The sequence below is a fragment of the Ochotona curzoniae genome, unplaced genomic scaffold (genome assembly GCF_017591425.1).
Source record: "Ochotona curzoniae isolate NIBS_2020 unplaced genomic scaffold, NIBS_Ocur_1.0 contig_4501, whole genome shotgun sequence".
NCBI classification, from domain to species: Eukaryota; Metazoa; Chordata; class Mammalia; order Lagomorpha; family Ochotonidae; genus Ochotona; species Ochotona curzoniae.
In genome coordinates, this window is record NW_024466307.1 from 18,223,615 (window position 1) to 18,237,465 (window position 13,851).

The 13,851-nt window shown below is 40.1% G+C and overlaps 1 protein-coding gene across 1 annotated transcript in view; it reads right to left on the bottom strand.

The window, feature by feature from the left end:
• Nucleotides 1–370: 370 nt before the first annotated feature.
• Nucleotides 371–13,851, bottom strand: part of TMEM232 (transmembrane protein 232) — a 113,332-nt gene continuing 99,851 nt past the window's right edge. The window contains exons 13-14 of the mRNA XM_040985866.1: nucleotides 2,477–2,570; nucleotides 371–968 (exon numbers count right to left, since the gene is read on the bottom strand). Of these exons, the coding sequence (XP_040841800.1) occupies nucleotides 762–968; nucleotides 2,477–2,570 (301 nt within the window). The 3' untranslated portion in view covers nucleotides 371–761. The remainder of the gene's footprint in view (nucleotides 969–2,476; nucleotides 2,571–13,851) is intronic.

Genomic DNA, 13,851 nt, shown 5'->3' on the forward strand with positions numbered 1-13,851 from the left:
ACAAATCTCAACTGAACTTGAACTGTGGTTATGCAACAAGGTGGAGGAATCCACCATGGGGGGAGGGGTATGGGAGGGGTGGGGGGAATCCCCAGTGCCTATAAAACTGTATCACATAATACAATGTTAACAACAATAAAAAAAAAAAAAGAAAGAAAATGACTCCGGGTTAGAGGACCCCTTCAGTAACTGGTGGTGAGGCTTTCAGCACTCGCCAAAGCCATTCTCGTAAACTCATCCGCCGAAGTCAGGTCTAAGTCTGTCAGTTCTAAGTCTCCTCCGGCATCGATCAAAGATCAAGCCACCAGACCTGCTCACATCCAGCAGCCTACAGGTCTGTCACAAAACTGATTATAGAGCACGAATCCAAAAGGGTGCATACTTCACTTTATTGAAATAGTAGGAATTACAGAGTATCAGTCAATGCTCATTCTATTCAGAGGGACACGCGAATTAAGATGTAAGTAATTTCCATCTGATCATTCAGTAAATAAAAGTACTCAGAATCATTGATCAGGTGCGCGGTGCAATCACAAGCCAAGAGCAAAATGGGGAGCAGCATCAGCTGTGGTCTTGGAAATGTTTGATGAAATGGAGTAATTCATGGTTTAATATTAATTTGGGACTCAAGATGACTACTAAGCAGCTTGTACCAGGATAACAACTATTTTCTAAAATTGACCTCAATAGAATGCCAATAATTTGTTTTTTAATAGCATGTGAGCATCTTGTTAATGTAATTGGTTTTGGGCACTTGAATCTTAACTTTTCTGTGTCACGTTCTTTTCTAATGATGCTGCTTCCGTCCTAGGAGGAAGTTCATACGGTTTGGTTTTCTTATGCAGTTTTTCTTCCCTCTTTTTCATTACTTCTTGAAAGTGTTTTTTGGCCTCTAATTCTTTGTCTTCACGATCTTTGGCTTCACACAAAGCTTCTTCTTCCTGTCGGGTCCTTAGCTCTTCCTGCCACTGAAACACGGGGGAAATTTCATTTACACATGATTATCTAAGAAAAAAACTGCGTTGATTTATTTTTCAAAATCAATACTATGAACACTCAACTATTTTATTTGACTGCTACATATAAAACAATTTGGATCTTAGAAGTTCTCAAGTATATATTCAGAAAGGATTCTTTTACTCCCCTTTAGCTGCAATGAATATAAACAGTTTAGTTCACAATGAATATAAACAGATTCATTGTAGTGATGACTTAGTGTTTCTATCATTTGAATGCACTATATTCATATATATCTACATACATATATACATATATGTATATACATATATATACATACATATATATATATATCTCATACATATATATATGAGATTAGTGTTGGAAGTGACTTCCTGTCCTCTTCTCTATCAATAGAGGTGCTATTCTTTGTCTCTAAGCTATGCATAGGCAACCCAGAGGAATCCAAATCTGTGTGTGCATATACATGCATCGACAAGCTGATTTCTGTTATTATCTCTTCTGGATCATGCTGCTGAGTTGAATAGACTGTTAGGATTTATGAATCACCAGAAATTACTGAGACTGTCCTATGTGCAGAATATTACATATTGATTTATCAAAAGCTTCACAGTTGGATATGAGAAGAAATATTTACACACCCATTCCCCCATTTTCTGATACCAACGTATTGGTTTCCAGAAACAAACACAATTATTGCTAGAGTTGTTTGGTAATAGCTGTATGCTAAATAACCATTCAATGGAATAGCAAATGAACAAACTTCTTATTTTATTTTTCCGAAAAGTTCGCTAATGTGATAGAATCTGAAAAAAGTTAAATCATGGCAATATCTCAATCTAATAAATAATATCAAATTATTGGTGGTAAAATTAATATAAGGAATTTTCAGTGCTACTGAAATCGTTTTGTATTAAACAAAAGAAATTATTTTTCTCCTACCCCAACCCTTTCCCTAAGAATTAGACATAAAATGATGTACCTTGATTAAGACACTAGCAATCAAATGTAACACATTGGATTAAAACAGATTATGTGCGAAGTCGTACATTGCTACTACTTTTTAAAACCCATAATAAGAGTACAGTGATTAAATGTCTTTCTGATGTACCAAGAGCAAAGAATGGTCACTGTAAATGGAGTCAAAATATTTCTGTTCCATTTTTAGAATCACACTGTAAAAGAAATCAGTGTTCAGCACTTAATAGCAGATTTTTATCCCAAGAAATCAGTACCAATTCAGGAAGCAGAGTCAGGCTGTGCTTCACAAATGACAGAAAGCCCAATCTCCCATAGCCCAGTGAAGGCACTGAGCGGTAGCATCCCTCTGGTACCACACCCTGTAGATAGCACAGGGAGAGATAACACAGCTTAACAATGGCCAGTAATGTCTGTACTTTCAAATTACACATGTTACTGTTTCAGAAAAACACTCCATAAATCAAAGTTCCCTTAAAAAACAATGCTCATGCTACTGTCTGAAGAACATAATTCTTACATGATCATCAATGACTTTTGCCAACTCTTCATCTGCCTTGGTGTAGAAATCTGGATATGGAAACATAGGGAGTTCTGATAAAGAATGACGTTCCCTTCAAAAGATCACAATAACAGGTTCAACATTAGGGACAGGTGCTCATCATCCCCAGACAAGGACAGGTTTGTAAGTTGCGATTTATTGTTAAGCATTCTAACTCTACATTGCTAACATAAAGTGTTTACTTGGTGCAGACAACTGTATGTTAAGTACTATTTCCCGCAAGCCATCGTTGGATACCAGAGCTAACATTGTTGAAGATTAGGCTTGACATATTTCAAAACGCTAGAAAGCAAGGGAAGGTATTTTCTTAGCAGATGCAAAGTACACAGTTGATTAGTGGAAAGTGGGACTCTAAGAAATGAAAAGTTTAAGGAAGTTCAAAGCAGACTGTGCCCATTAGGAGATAAAAGCGCCTATGCCTGCTGCGGCACCACAGCCCCAGCAGTTCTGACAGAAATACACGCCTAAGAAGTGGATCTTTGATATGTTGGGAATATTGGGCTTTCAATGACTCTCCAAGGCCCTTTTAATACCAAGGGTAATACTGTGGTAGACAGTTCAGTAATAGTCCAATGATGCTGCTGACAGAACTAAGCTGACCTCAAAGTACGGAAAAATTAATGTTAAATTATCTATGTAAGGAATCACCTCATTGAAGTTATTATGAAAAAATTGCATGAGTCCAAAAATATGGAAACCAACAAGGCAATGGTAGCACTTGGTTTTGAGAGAGTAAAAGCGAGTGTAAAGGTGAAAAATCTTATGGAGGAACTGAATGGATGTCAGTATCAAGAACTTTCCACAACCAAAGATAAATATGATTATTTAAGAGGAAAAGAGGAAGAGGGAGGGATGGACAGAGACAAGCTGAGATCTCTCATCTGTTGCCGTAGATGCCCACAATAACTGGAGCCAGAATACCGGAATTGAGTCTGGGTCTCCCACGCGGGTGACAGAGACAGCGTGACCCATAACCTCTTCTGCCCCGTCAGGAAGCCAGGACACAATCACAGGTACTCCAATATGGATGAGGGCATCATAACCAGATTTTTTTTTAATTGGAAAGCCAGATATACAGAGAGGAGAGACAGAGAGGAAGAACTTCCATCTGTTGATTCACTCCCCAAGCGGTCACAATGGCAGGAGCTGCACCAATCCAAAGCCAGGAGCCAGGAGCTTCTGTCGGGTCTCCCACATGGGTGCAGGGTCCCAAGGCTTTGGGCCGTCCTCGACTGCTTTCCCAGACCACAAGCAGGGAGCTGGAAGGAAAGTGGGAGCTCCTGGGTTTTGAACCAGTGCCCATATTGGATCCCGGCATGTGCTAGGTGAGGACTTTAGCTGCTAGGCTACCACATCGGGCCCCATCACAACCAACTTCTTAACTGCAATACCAAATACTTGCCCCGATCAATTTTGAATAATGTGATGTTTACAAAGTTTTCCAAATTGCTGCCTACACTAGTCTACTGAGTTCCATATTCTTAATCCTTCTCCTTATATACTTACAGTGCCAGATCCTAGTGCGATCATAACTTTTGTTCACTCATACCTTTCTGAGTATCTTTATCTCCCCCATTACTTCTATATTCAAACCATTATCAACTCTCACTTTGATTAAGGACTCTAATTTGTAATCACTCAGCACCCACCATTTTCTTACCCACTTTATCTCCAGGCTTAAGATCCTATTTGTTAAGGAGGCTACACTAGACTTCACACATGGTAAGTGCTTTTCCCTGACTTCTGCGAGCTTATTTCAAGCCATTCTCTCCAGCCTGCCATGCCAGCTTCCTTCTGCCATATCCTACTGTTTGCTGGCACACACTGTTATTCCTTCCTCTGATGCTTCTCTCCTCTCTCTCTGTGTTTGCTGCCGGGCTAACACCTACATATCCAGCTCAGTTCAAGTCCATGGCTACAGTTCTCAACTCACTGTGTCCCTTTCTTTGGTAATACTTCCCTGAGATGTAATTGTAAATTATCAAGTGCACATGTGAACTTCTGCTGTCCGGGGTAGAGCGTGAGCCACCGAGCATGGGCATTTTCTCTTTTGTGTTATCATTTGGGTCTTCAGTGAGCAACCCCGTACCACTAAGCAATGAATGTCTACACAGAAACTGAATGAGGGGATGAATAAATACACTATGACCTGCTTTGGTCCCTTTAAACTTCCAAGGCACAGGTAAGAGATTATTGCACAGCCCTCTTGTGTCTGTAGAATATTATCTAGTGTAGCAACATAGGAGCAAACTCAGGAGACAAGCTGTAGAAAGGGGTCAGCAGAAGTTAAACAAACAAAAACCCTGAGGTGCCCAGCAAGTAGACAATGAGCTTGCTCTTAGGCAATGACATTCAGAAATATCCAATGGCAGAAAGGAATTCAGCTCCCCATTGCAGGCAGAAAGAGTTCTCTAGCCACTCTTAACATATCAAAAAAAAAGTACTTGTAGAGAGCTAGGGAATCCGAGATGGGGCATGTAAAAAAATGACACTTGGGTTGGTCATTTTCATTCAATGATGAGGTTCGAGCACCTCAGATATTCAAAGAATTGTGCTAAAAGCTGTAAAAAGGTAAATAAGACAACATGAAAACTGTTTATAGGTTAAAAATATTAAGCAAGGTGGGTGTAAATTCCTTCTTGAATAATGTGTTTAAATTTTAGGAAATGCAAACGACATAATGCTGAATGTCTTTTAAAATGGGAAAATAAAATTGGCTATGCCTACACAGCTCTTATTTCAAGTTACTTCTGTGGAATATTGTACTAGAAAATAAAACTGCATCTATAACTGTAATACAACCCAGCAGGAAACCCAAGAGAGGTGAATGTTTGGTGACATAAGCAGAAAAACAAAATTGGAGTAAAATGACCAAGTGCACGGGCTCTGGTCTCAGATAGAGCTTGAAGTACATTTTGGTTCTGTCACTTCATGTCATTTGATCCTTCTGTTTCCCAGCATCTTGTTCTAACATATAAACTTACCAGTCTGCATTATTACATTTTAGAGGAATTAGAGAGAGCTAAGTCATAAATCAAACACAGAACAAGTCTAAGCATCAGAGCTCAGAGGAGAAAACCGCAGCTTTTACTCAGTGCTATCAATTACAGAAATGAAGAATGGAGGAATAAGACCATTTTGATGAATCTTCAATGAGATGTACGACTTCAATGCTTCTATTTAAGCAATAGGCACAGACTTTCCCAGAAAGATGGCCAATAGTTTCTTAGGGCTAATTTATCAAATGACCACAAATTAAAATAGAAACTAATTGTCGGGCCCAGCGCCATGGCCTAGCGGCTAAAGTCCTCGCCTTGAACACGCCGGGTTCCCGTATGGGCGCCGGTTCTAATCCCGGAAGCTCCACTTCCCATCCAGCTCCCTGCTTGTGGCCTGGGAAAGCAGTTGAGGACGGCCCAAATCCTTGGGACCCTGCACCCGTGTGGGAGACTCGGAAGAAGTTCCTGGCTCCTGGCTTCGGATCGGCACAGCACTGACCATTGCACTCACTTGGGGAGTGAATCATCTGACTGAAGATCTTCCTCTCTGTCTCTCCTCCTCTCTGTGTATCTGACTTTGTAATGAAAATAAAATAAATCTTAAAAAAAAAAAAAAGAAACTAATTGCCCTGGAGAACAAAAATGCAACGTGAAGGTGTTAACATTGTGGGTTCCTTTAGAAGTTCTGTAGGAGAATATTTCTCATGCATGGTTAGCTTCTGATCATTGTTGACAATCCTTGGAATTCCTTGATTTATACATATATCACCCATTCTTCTCTTTGTATCCATATGGCCTTTATTTTACTGAGCTCTTCCGTTTTGTTTTTCATAACCTCATTGGGGATACTGTCCTTGGATTCCAAGGCAATTAATCAACATGGTTTTAACATTTACCTCAGCTTGACTCAACTTCAGACAGGTGTCTTCCTGGTGATAGGCTCCTGGCCTCACTTTCCTTAGAGAATATACTTCAGAAAAATTCGTTGTAAATTCCTTTCTCTGTCCATTTAAAATGCTAAATCTTCTTGCAATGTTACAATCCAAGACTGTTGTGGTCAAGCACCTGGAGCCTTCCTTTGAAAACCAATCCAGGAAGGCAACTCCCAACAGCCCAGCTCTGTGGCAGCTGGGCAGCTTCACTTTTCCAAGTGACAACTGGCAAGTACGTCATGTTGACTTAACCACACTAACCAGCTACTCTGTAACGTTTTCATGTGCTTTTCCTATAGCTCATCTCAGTGCTGAAAATTCCTCTTGCTTTTTGTTTCATGGAAGTTGACTTCAATCTCTTTTCCTTATTGGCATACTTTTGAATAAGAATTTATATTCTCATTTGATTTGCCCAGTGTAATTCTTCTTTGATCCAGGATGATCTTGATATTTCTATCTTAATGACATTTGTAAAGATCTCCTCCAAATAAGGTCACAGTCACAGATATGGAACACGGGGCTTTAGGTTCAAACATGGGCAAGGTAATTATCATAGCACATCAGATGTTGGTGATGATGTCGGCATCCTTATCAGACCATCTGTGACAGGGATCCAGCTGTGGCTCCTAACGCCTGCTCATTGATAATGCAGACCCTGGGAAACTGTAGTGCAGTCAAGTAGCTGGGTTCCTGTCACTCATATGGGAGATGTAGATTAAAGTCCCTGTTCCCAGATTTGGGCATTTAAGAGTTAGCTAGCAGACTCTCTCTCTCTTTCTCACCCCATCCCCACTTTAAGTAAGTAAATAAATAAATACAATTAAATTGGATGTGTCTCTTGGGGAAAGCAATTCAACACACTCCAGATGGCAAATCAGAAGCAAGGAGGAAGGAAATAGAGCTTACTTGGGAGGAATTACATAGATAGGGGTGTCTGGAACCCAGCATAGCATATATTTAAGGGAAGAGGTGACTCATTCATGCATTTATTCAAACATCTATTACAAGAGTTGTTAACATTAAGAAGGGAAAGGGAAAACCCTCTTAAGCACTGCCCTTGAAGAATATGAAGTTCACACGGAATAAGATGTGCAAACAGACATCTACAGTATACTGGAACATTGTAACTCCCACTCTGACCTCTAGGTGTTGAAGTGCAATCCATCATGTAAAACATGGCTTATACCAGGAAAACTGCAATAACCACTTGATTTACCACAAAGCTACATAAAATTCTGTTTAAAAGTTAAATGACTTGTTCCCTCGTCTCACACGTCAAAGACATTCAGATCTCCATAGTTGCATTCTTTGGTATGAATTTCCTCTGGAACTTTTCATTTTCCTTTATTAATCAATTTTCTGATTCAACTGGAATTTCATCAGATTCAACCTGCTTTGTTTTTTGGATTTTTTTTTCTCCTTTGGAAGATTATATTTTCATTATTTGGCTACCAGAACTCTCTAGTAGTCAACTTTATTGTTCTCAGTTCTACTGAAGTATCTTCTAATGAAAGTCTTATTGCTAAAGGCAATAAGAAGTCTAAACATGGGCATTTTCCTTGGATTCATGATTCCTTGTTCGAACAAAATAGTATTAGGAAAACTGAATCTGAGATAGACAATTGTTTATTCATGTAACCAGAAACCAAAACTACTAAAGTCACTCTGATAGAATTATAAAAAAAATATATTTTATTAAAAGATCATGGGTTCAAGTTATTCCTGAATTTCATTTTAACTTTCTTAAAGAGATTATTGCTCCAAGTGGAAGGTGATCAGTGCAGCTAGAGGCCAAGCAGAGACCTTGGTTATTAGGTGGGGAGGCCAAAGTTAGAGTTCTGAACTGACAAGGTGGCCAAAAGTTGAGGGATCAAGATGGAGAACACTAAACTCCAGATTCATCATTAGGGTTTTCCCAACGCTTCTGCTGAATTATTAAATGAAGAAAGCTAAGAAGTCGAGCAAAGGAGTCACTGACAAGCAACATGGGATTTTTCTGAAAATTTATAGCAGTGAGGAACACAAAAACTTGGGAGTTCAGAGTCTGTAAGATTGGAGAGGCCGGCCATGATAAACAGCTCAGACTCTCATCTGGGTCTCCTATAAATCTAGGCTCTTGGGCTATGTTTGAATTACATGTAAATTTAAGTCGGTTAAATCATCCTTGAGACGGTGTAGCTACTAGGTTGGATTAAAATGTTGTGCCCTCAATCAAGTTACACAGTAGCAAGTGACACTCTTTCTAGCAGCACACAGCATCACAGGAGCTTTGGGAATTTTTGATAAACAAGATCCAGCATTCAATAAAACATTTTCAGACAAACCAACAGGAAATTCATAATGGAGTTGCAGATACAGAATCCAAAACAACTACGAGAAATACATTGAAATAGGTGAATGACATCATGGATAACTTCACCAGAAAAACGAATGTCATTTAATCACTGAAATAATGTTAGAATTGAAAAAAAAAATCAATAAGTGAAATTGAAGTCAACAGACAGATTGAACATAGCAGATAAGGAAATAAGTGGATTAGATGATGGGAAAGTAAAAGAAAAAATATAGTAAACAGCCAAACAGACTTATATAAAGATACGTAAGATGGCGTTGTTGTAATAAAAATGGAAACAATCCAAACGACTGCCTACAATAGAAGAGGTGAACAGTGGGAGGTGTACATAGTGGGAATATTTAAAAATATTTACAAATATTAATCACTTAAATACAGTAAATGGATGAATTGAAACTAAATAAAACCACACGCTAAAAAAGTGCAAAATGTGTCTTATTTTTTCATCTTGTTTTTTTTTTTTACAATCTTTTCAAAATACTTTTATAGATAACAGACAAGTAGTAGCAAATGAATTCAAGTTAGGTGCAGTTACATAAAACAGTGAGCAAACAATCTAGGAAAATTGATAAACATCTGACACCATAATAAATAAATCAACACAATTTAGATGTTTTTCTTACTAACTTACTCTGTTTGAGAGACGTAAAGACAAAGAGAAGAAGAGAAAGAGAAGGTGGTGGGAAATCTCCCGTCTGCTGGTTCATTTCCCCCAGTTCCACTGGATCAGGCTGAAACCCAGGATCCCACATTAAGTGGCGGGAACCCAAGAACCAAAGCCATCAGCCGCTTCTTCCCATCACATACGTGGACGTGGGGTGCCAGTGCCCTGAGCAGCATCTTCAGCTCAGGCAAAACCCTAGCCCCTAACCGACACCATTTTAAGGAAGCAGATGCTTATAGAAAACAATTGCGTGGCAAGATGATTTACAAAAGTCAGGAAAGCGACTCCTTCTTCAAGGAAGGAAGACAAATGGGTAAGTTTTTAGGAATCATATATTATCACATGCACCCATTTTATGTGTCTTGCATGCACTATGCATTTCAAAACTTAGAGGCCAGTGCTGTGGCTCAGCCGGTTAAGCCACTGTTTGCTATCCTGACATCCCCTATCAGAGAGTGATGTTGAATCCTGGCCACTCTGCTTACAACCCAGCTGCCTTCGAATGCATCTGCCGGGAAGGCATTAGACAATAGCCCAAGTTCTTATACTGCAGCCACATATGTAGCAGACCCAGAGGCATTTTATGCTCTTATATTTGTCCTGTTCTAACTGCAATTGTGGCAGTTATTTGGAGAGCGGGTTAGAGGAGGGAAGATCTACTGCCACACCCCAAAAGGCTCTTGCTACCTCCCTATGCTACTCTAACAAATAAATAATTCTCTTTTAAATTAATGTAAAGCGTGGATTATCACTAATATTTCAGGAATTTGCTAGGACAGTAGTCCAGACAATCTTCTAGAATGAACTCTTTGCTAGGGAGCCGAGAGGCTCTGAGTCGTCCCTGGACATAGGACAGGATTGCAGCACTTTCTGAAGATAACAAGTCGTTTATTTCTATTAAGGTCCCTAACCTCACAGGGTGGGGTCATTAAAGAACATAGTCTGAGCTCAGCCTGCCTTGAGGCAGGCTGTACTGGTTTCATCATCAAGGAATTCAGTGTTTTAGATCATTTAATCAATTCTACTTGTCCCTCTTCCCCTTTCTTAGGTTCCTCCTCTCTTGGACCCAGTAGGAACCATTCCCGTTTCTCTGGATCTGTCTGCTCCAACTTTGTCATCATCTGAGTTTCTTGCTCAGTCTGGCCATATTGCACTGTTCCTATGGAGACAGGCACGTGCCTTCTATGTCTTTAAGGCCTCGCTTTGCTTTGTCCTCTCAGGTTCTGGCAAAGGGCTGTTTGGAATGCCTCTCCACCCACATGGTCCCACTGTAGATTGCTAGCAAATTATGATGCAGTTTTTCCTCCATTAGAATTACTGTGTCTTTCACCGTTTTAACAGTGACCATTTAGTGTGACTTCACCTTTTCAAACATTCTTTTACTTTTGAGAGCATTTAGTAATGTTTCCTTTTGGGTTGAGGTAGTAGAGGAAAAAAAAGTAGTATTCTATCAGGCACTGGCTTTTCCCATTCTTAAATAGGTAATAAAGATCTGAAAACTGAACTCAAATTGGCCAGATCTACGCCCAGGCTTTCAAAGACCCTGAGCATGTCAACAATCCCTGCTCTGTAACTCAGAAAGATCAGCTCATTTCTTAACAAAATTGTATCTTAACTAGACCATCTGTTAATTCTTTAGGGGTATTTTTTCTCAATTCCACTTCAATTCTTTATTTTTAGACACCATAGATCATTCTAGAAACAAAGTTTTCAGATCTGCAGAGTTGACCTATTTAACTCTAACCTTCACACTCAGCACCTTGCCTTATATATATATATATCTTTATTAGATATACAGAGAGGAGGAAAGACAGAGAGCAAGATCTTTCATCTGATGATTCACTCCTCAAGTGGCTGCAATGGTCAGTGCTGAGTCGATTTGAAACCAGGTGCTGGGTGCTTCTTCCAGGTCTCCCATGTGGATGCAGGGTCGCAAGACTTTGGAACGTCCTCCACTGCTTTCCCAGAACACAAGCAGGGAGCTGAACTGGAAACAGGGCTGCTGGCACATGAACCAGTGCCCATATGGGATCCTAATGCGTGCAAGGGGAGGACTTTAGCCACAAGGCTACCGCTCCAGGCCCTCATTAATGTATTTTTATCTTAATTAAATAATTTTAATCTTCTGTGTGGGATGCCAGATTTGAGCCAGTGGTGAATCATATACTTGAGTACTATTTTTGTGATCCTAATTATGTTGCCCAAATCATAGGGCTTCAAGATTATAGTAGCCTGTGAAGGGGGCTATTTACAGCACATCTATTTAGGTGAAAATTACATTAAATTAGAAACTTTCAGGAAAACAAGTCACCTTGGCTAAATTGGCAGAGCTGGTTGGTAAAGAAAGAACTGATTTCCTACCTAACCGTAATCCACTACTTCATTAAAACAAACAGACAAAAAAAACTTGCAAGTACAGAGTCGACTTGTTTTATAGTTCTAGTATTTTCATACATTCTGGAGGCGTGATTTGTTCAATGAAAGTCCAATCATTCCCCCCCCCCCCCCACCTCTCAACCATCCAGGGCTTGGGCAGTGAGCATATCTTTGCTTGACTTTAAACACTGCCCACCAGGAGCCTTCTCCTGGGCCCTCCGGCTTTTCCCTTCCTTGGCTGGCTGGGTCTCAGACATGCGCTCCTACAATTTCAGTCCCACTTCTGCTTGCCAGCCAGACTCTTGATCTGCTGGTTTCCATGCATTTTTCCTCCTGGAAAATTTCAGTCACTATTTTCATTTGACCCACATCTACAGAGGCAACTGAACATCTCCAAGTCAAGTCTTTTCACATTTTAATTTCTGTTCAATTCATTGATTTTTATATATTCTGTTTCTACCAAATAACTTCTGTATTCTCTTTTGTACTCCCGTGCCAAGGATGCTCTCCTGACACCCTACCATTGTAGATTTATCATTTATTACACTGTTTCACAGGTTCCTAAAGCAATTTCTGGATTAGGATGATTAGGATGCGGGATACTTTCCTCAACCCCATTGTAGACACTAATCTGTGTGATTGTCATAAAGGATGTCAAACAGGTGATTTCGCAGGCAGGAGAAAGCATAAGTGCTCTCAGGCAAAAACACCTTTCTAGGAAGATACTAAGAACATGTTAGGAAGCGAGAGTGAGTTAAGAATAAAATGTCTGTGACTTAGCAGTGTGGATATGTCCACATGTCCCTGGAGGGACAAGGATGGGTAGTGAAAAAGTGGTAACTTCCAGGTTGAACGTTTCAAGCCATGAGCCCAGCTTTCCATCCATGTCTCCCATTCATGTGGCAGGAATTCAATTGCTTGAGCCTCAGCTTCTCATTTGCATGTGGAGGTGTATAAGGGCTTTGATGTCTTGTTTATTAAGTTTTAATTTTTTATTTGAAAGAGAGAGAAGAAGGAGGGACAGAGGAGAAGAGAGCCTTCCATCCGCTGGTCCACCCACCATGTGTCCACAATGGCTTGGGATGAGTGAGGCTCAATCCAGAAGCCCAGAACTTGATTCAGGTCTCCCACGTGGGCGGCAGAAACCTGAGCGCCTGGGCCACCATCTGCTGCCCCTTGGACTCCATTTACAGGGAGCTGGATTGGAAGCGGAGTAGCCAGGATTCAAAGCGATTCCAGTTTGAGATGTGGGCATTTCTAGGGGTGACTTACTTCATCATACCAAAATATTCACTTCAGACACTGCCATCCTAACGAGTAGGCCAAATGTCTGGCCCCAGCATGTCAAATTCAAGAATCATCTTACCCTAATTTTGACACTGGTTGCTCTCCTTGTCTGTGTTACTGTAATTCTAGGAAAATTCACCTCTGTACTCTGTTGAGACTACTCTTTTCTTTCAGCATCTTCGATGCCACTCTTTCTTGATGTTTTTCCTCATTTAAGAAAGAGAATTTTCTTAAGATATGTTCTCTGGCATGATGAACAGAAGGTAGAACATTTCAAACCTAACATATTTGAAAATGTTATTGGGACTGGCACTATGACCTAGCAGGCTGCTGCTCTGCTGAGACACTGGCATCCTATATGGACACTGGTTAATGTTCTAGCTGCTCTACTTGAGACCAGCTCCCTGTTAGTGTCCTGGGAAAGCAATGGAAGATGGCCCAAGTTTTGGGGGCCCTGAACCTATGTGGGAGACTCAGAAGGAGTTCCTGGTTCCCAAGTTTGGACTAGCTCAGCTCTGACAATTGGAGCCAAATGGGGTGTGAATCAGCAGATGGAGGATATCTCTATCTCTCTGTATAGGAAAAATTAATCTTGAAAAACAAAATAGTTTGCTCTCTGCATTTGTTAGATTGGGACAGGAAGTTATTCAGCCATTATTTATTATCTGAACTCTCAATATCCTAAATAAAGAAAAGATTCGAATTTTTTACAGTATTTTAGA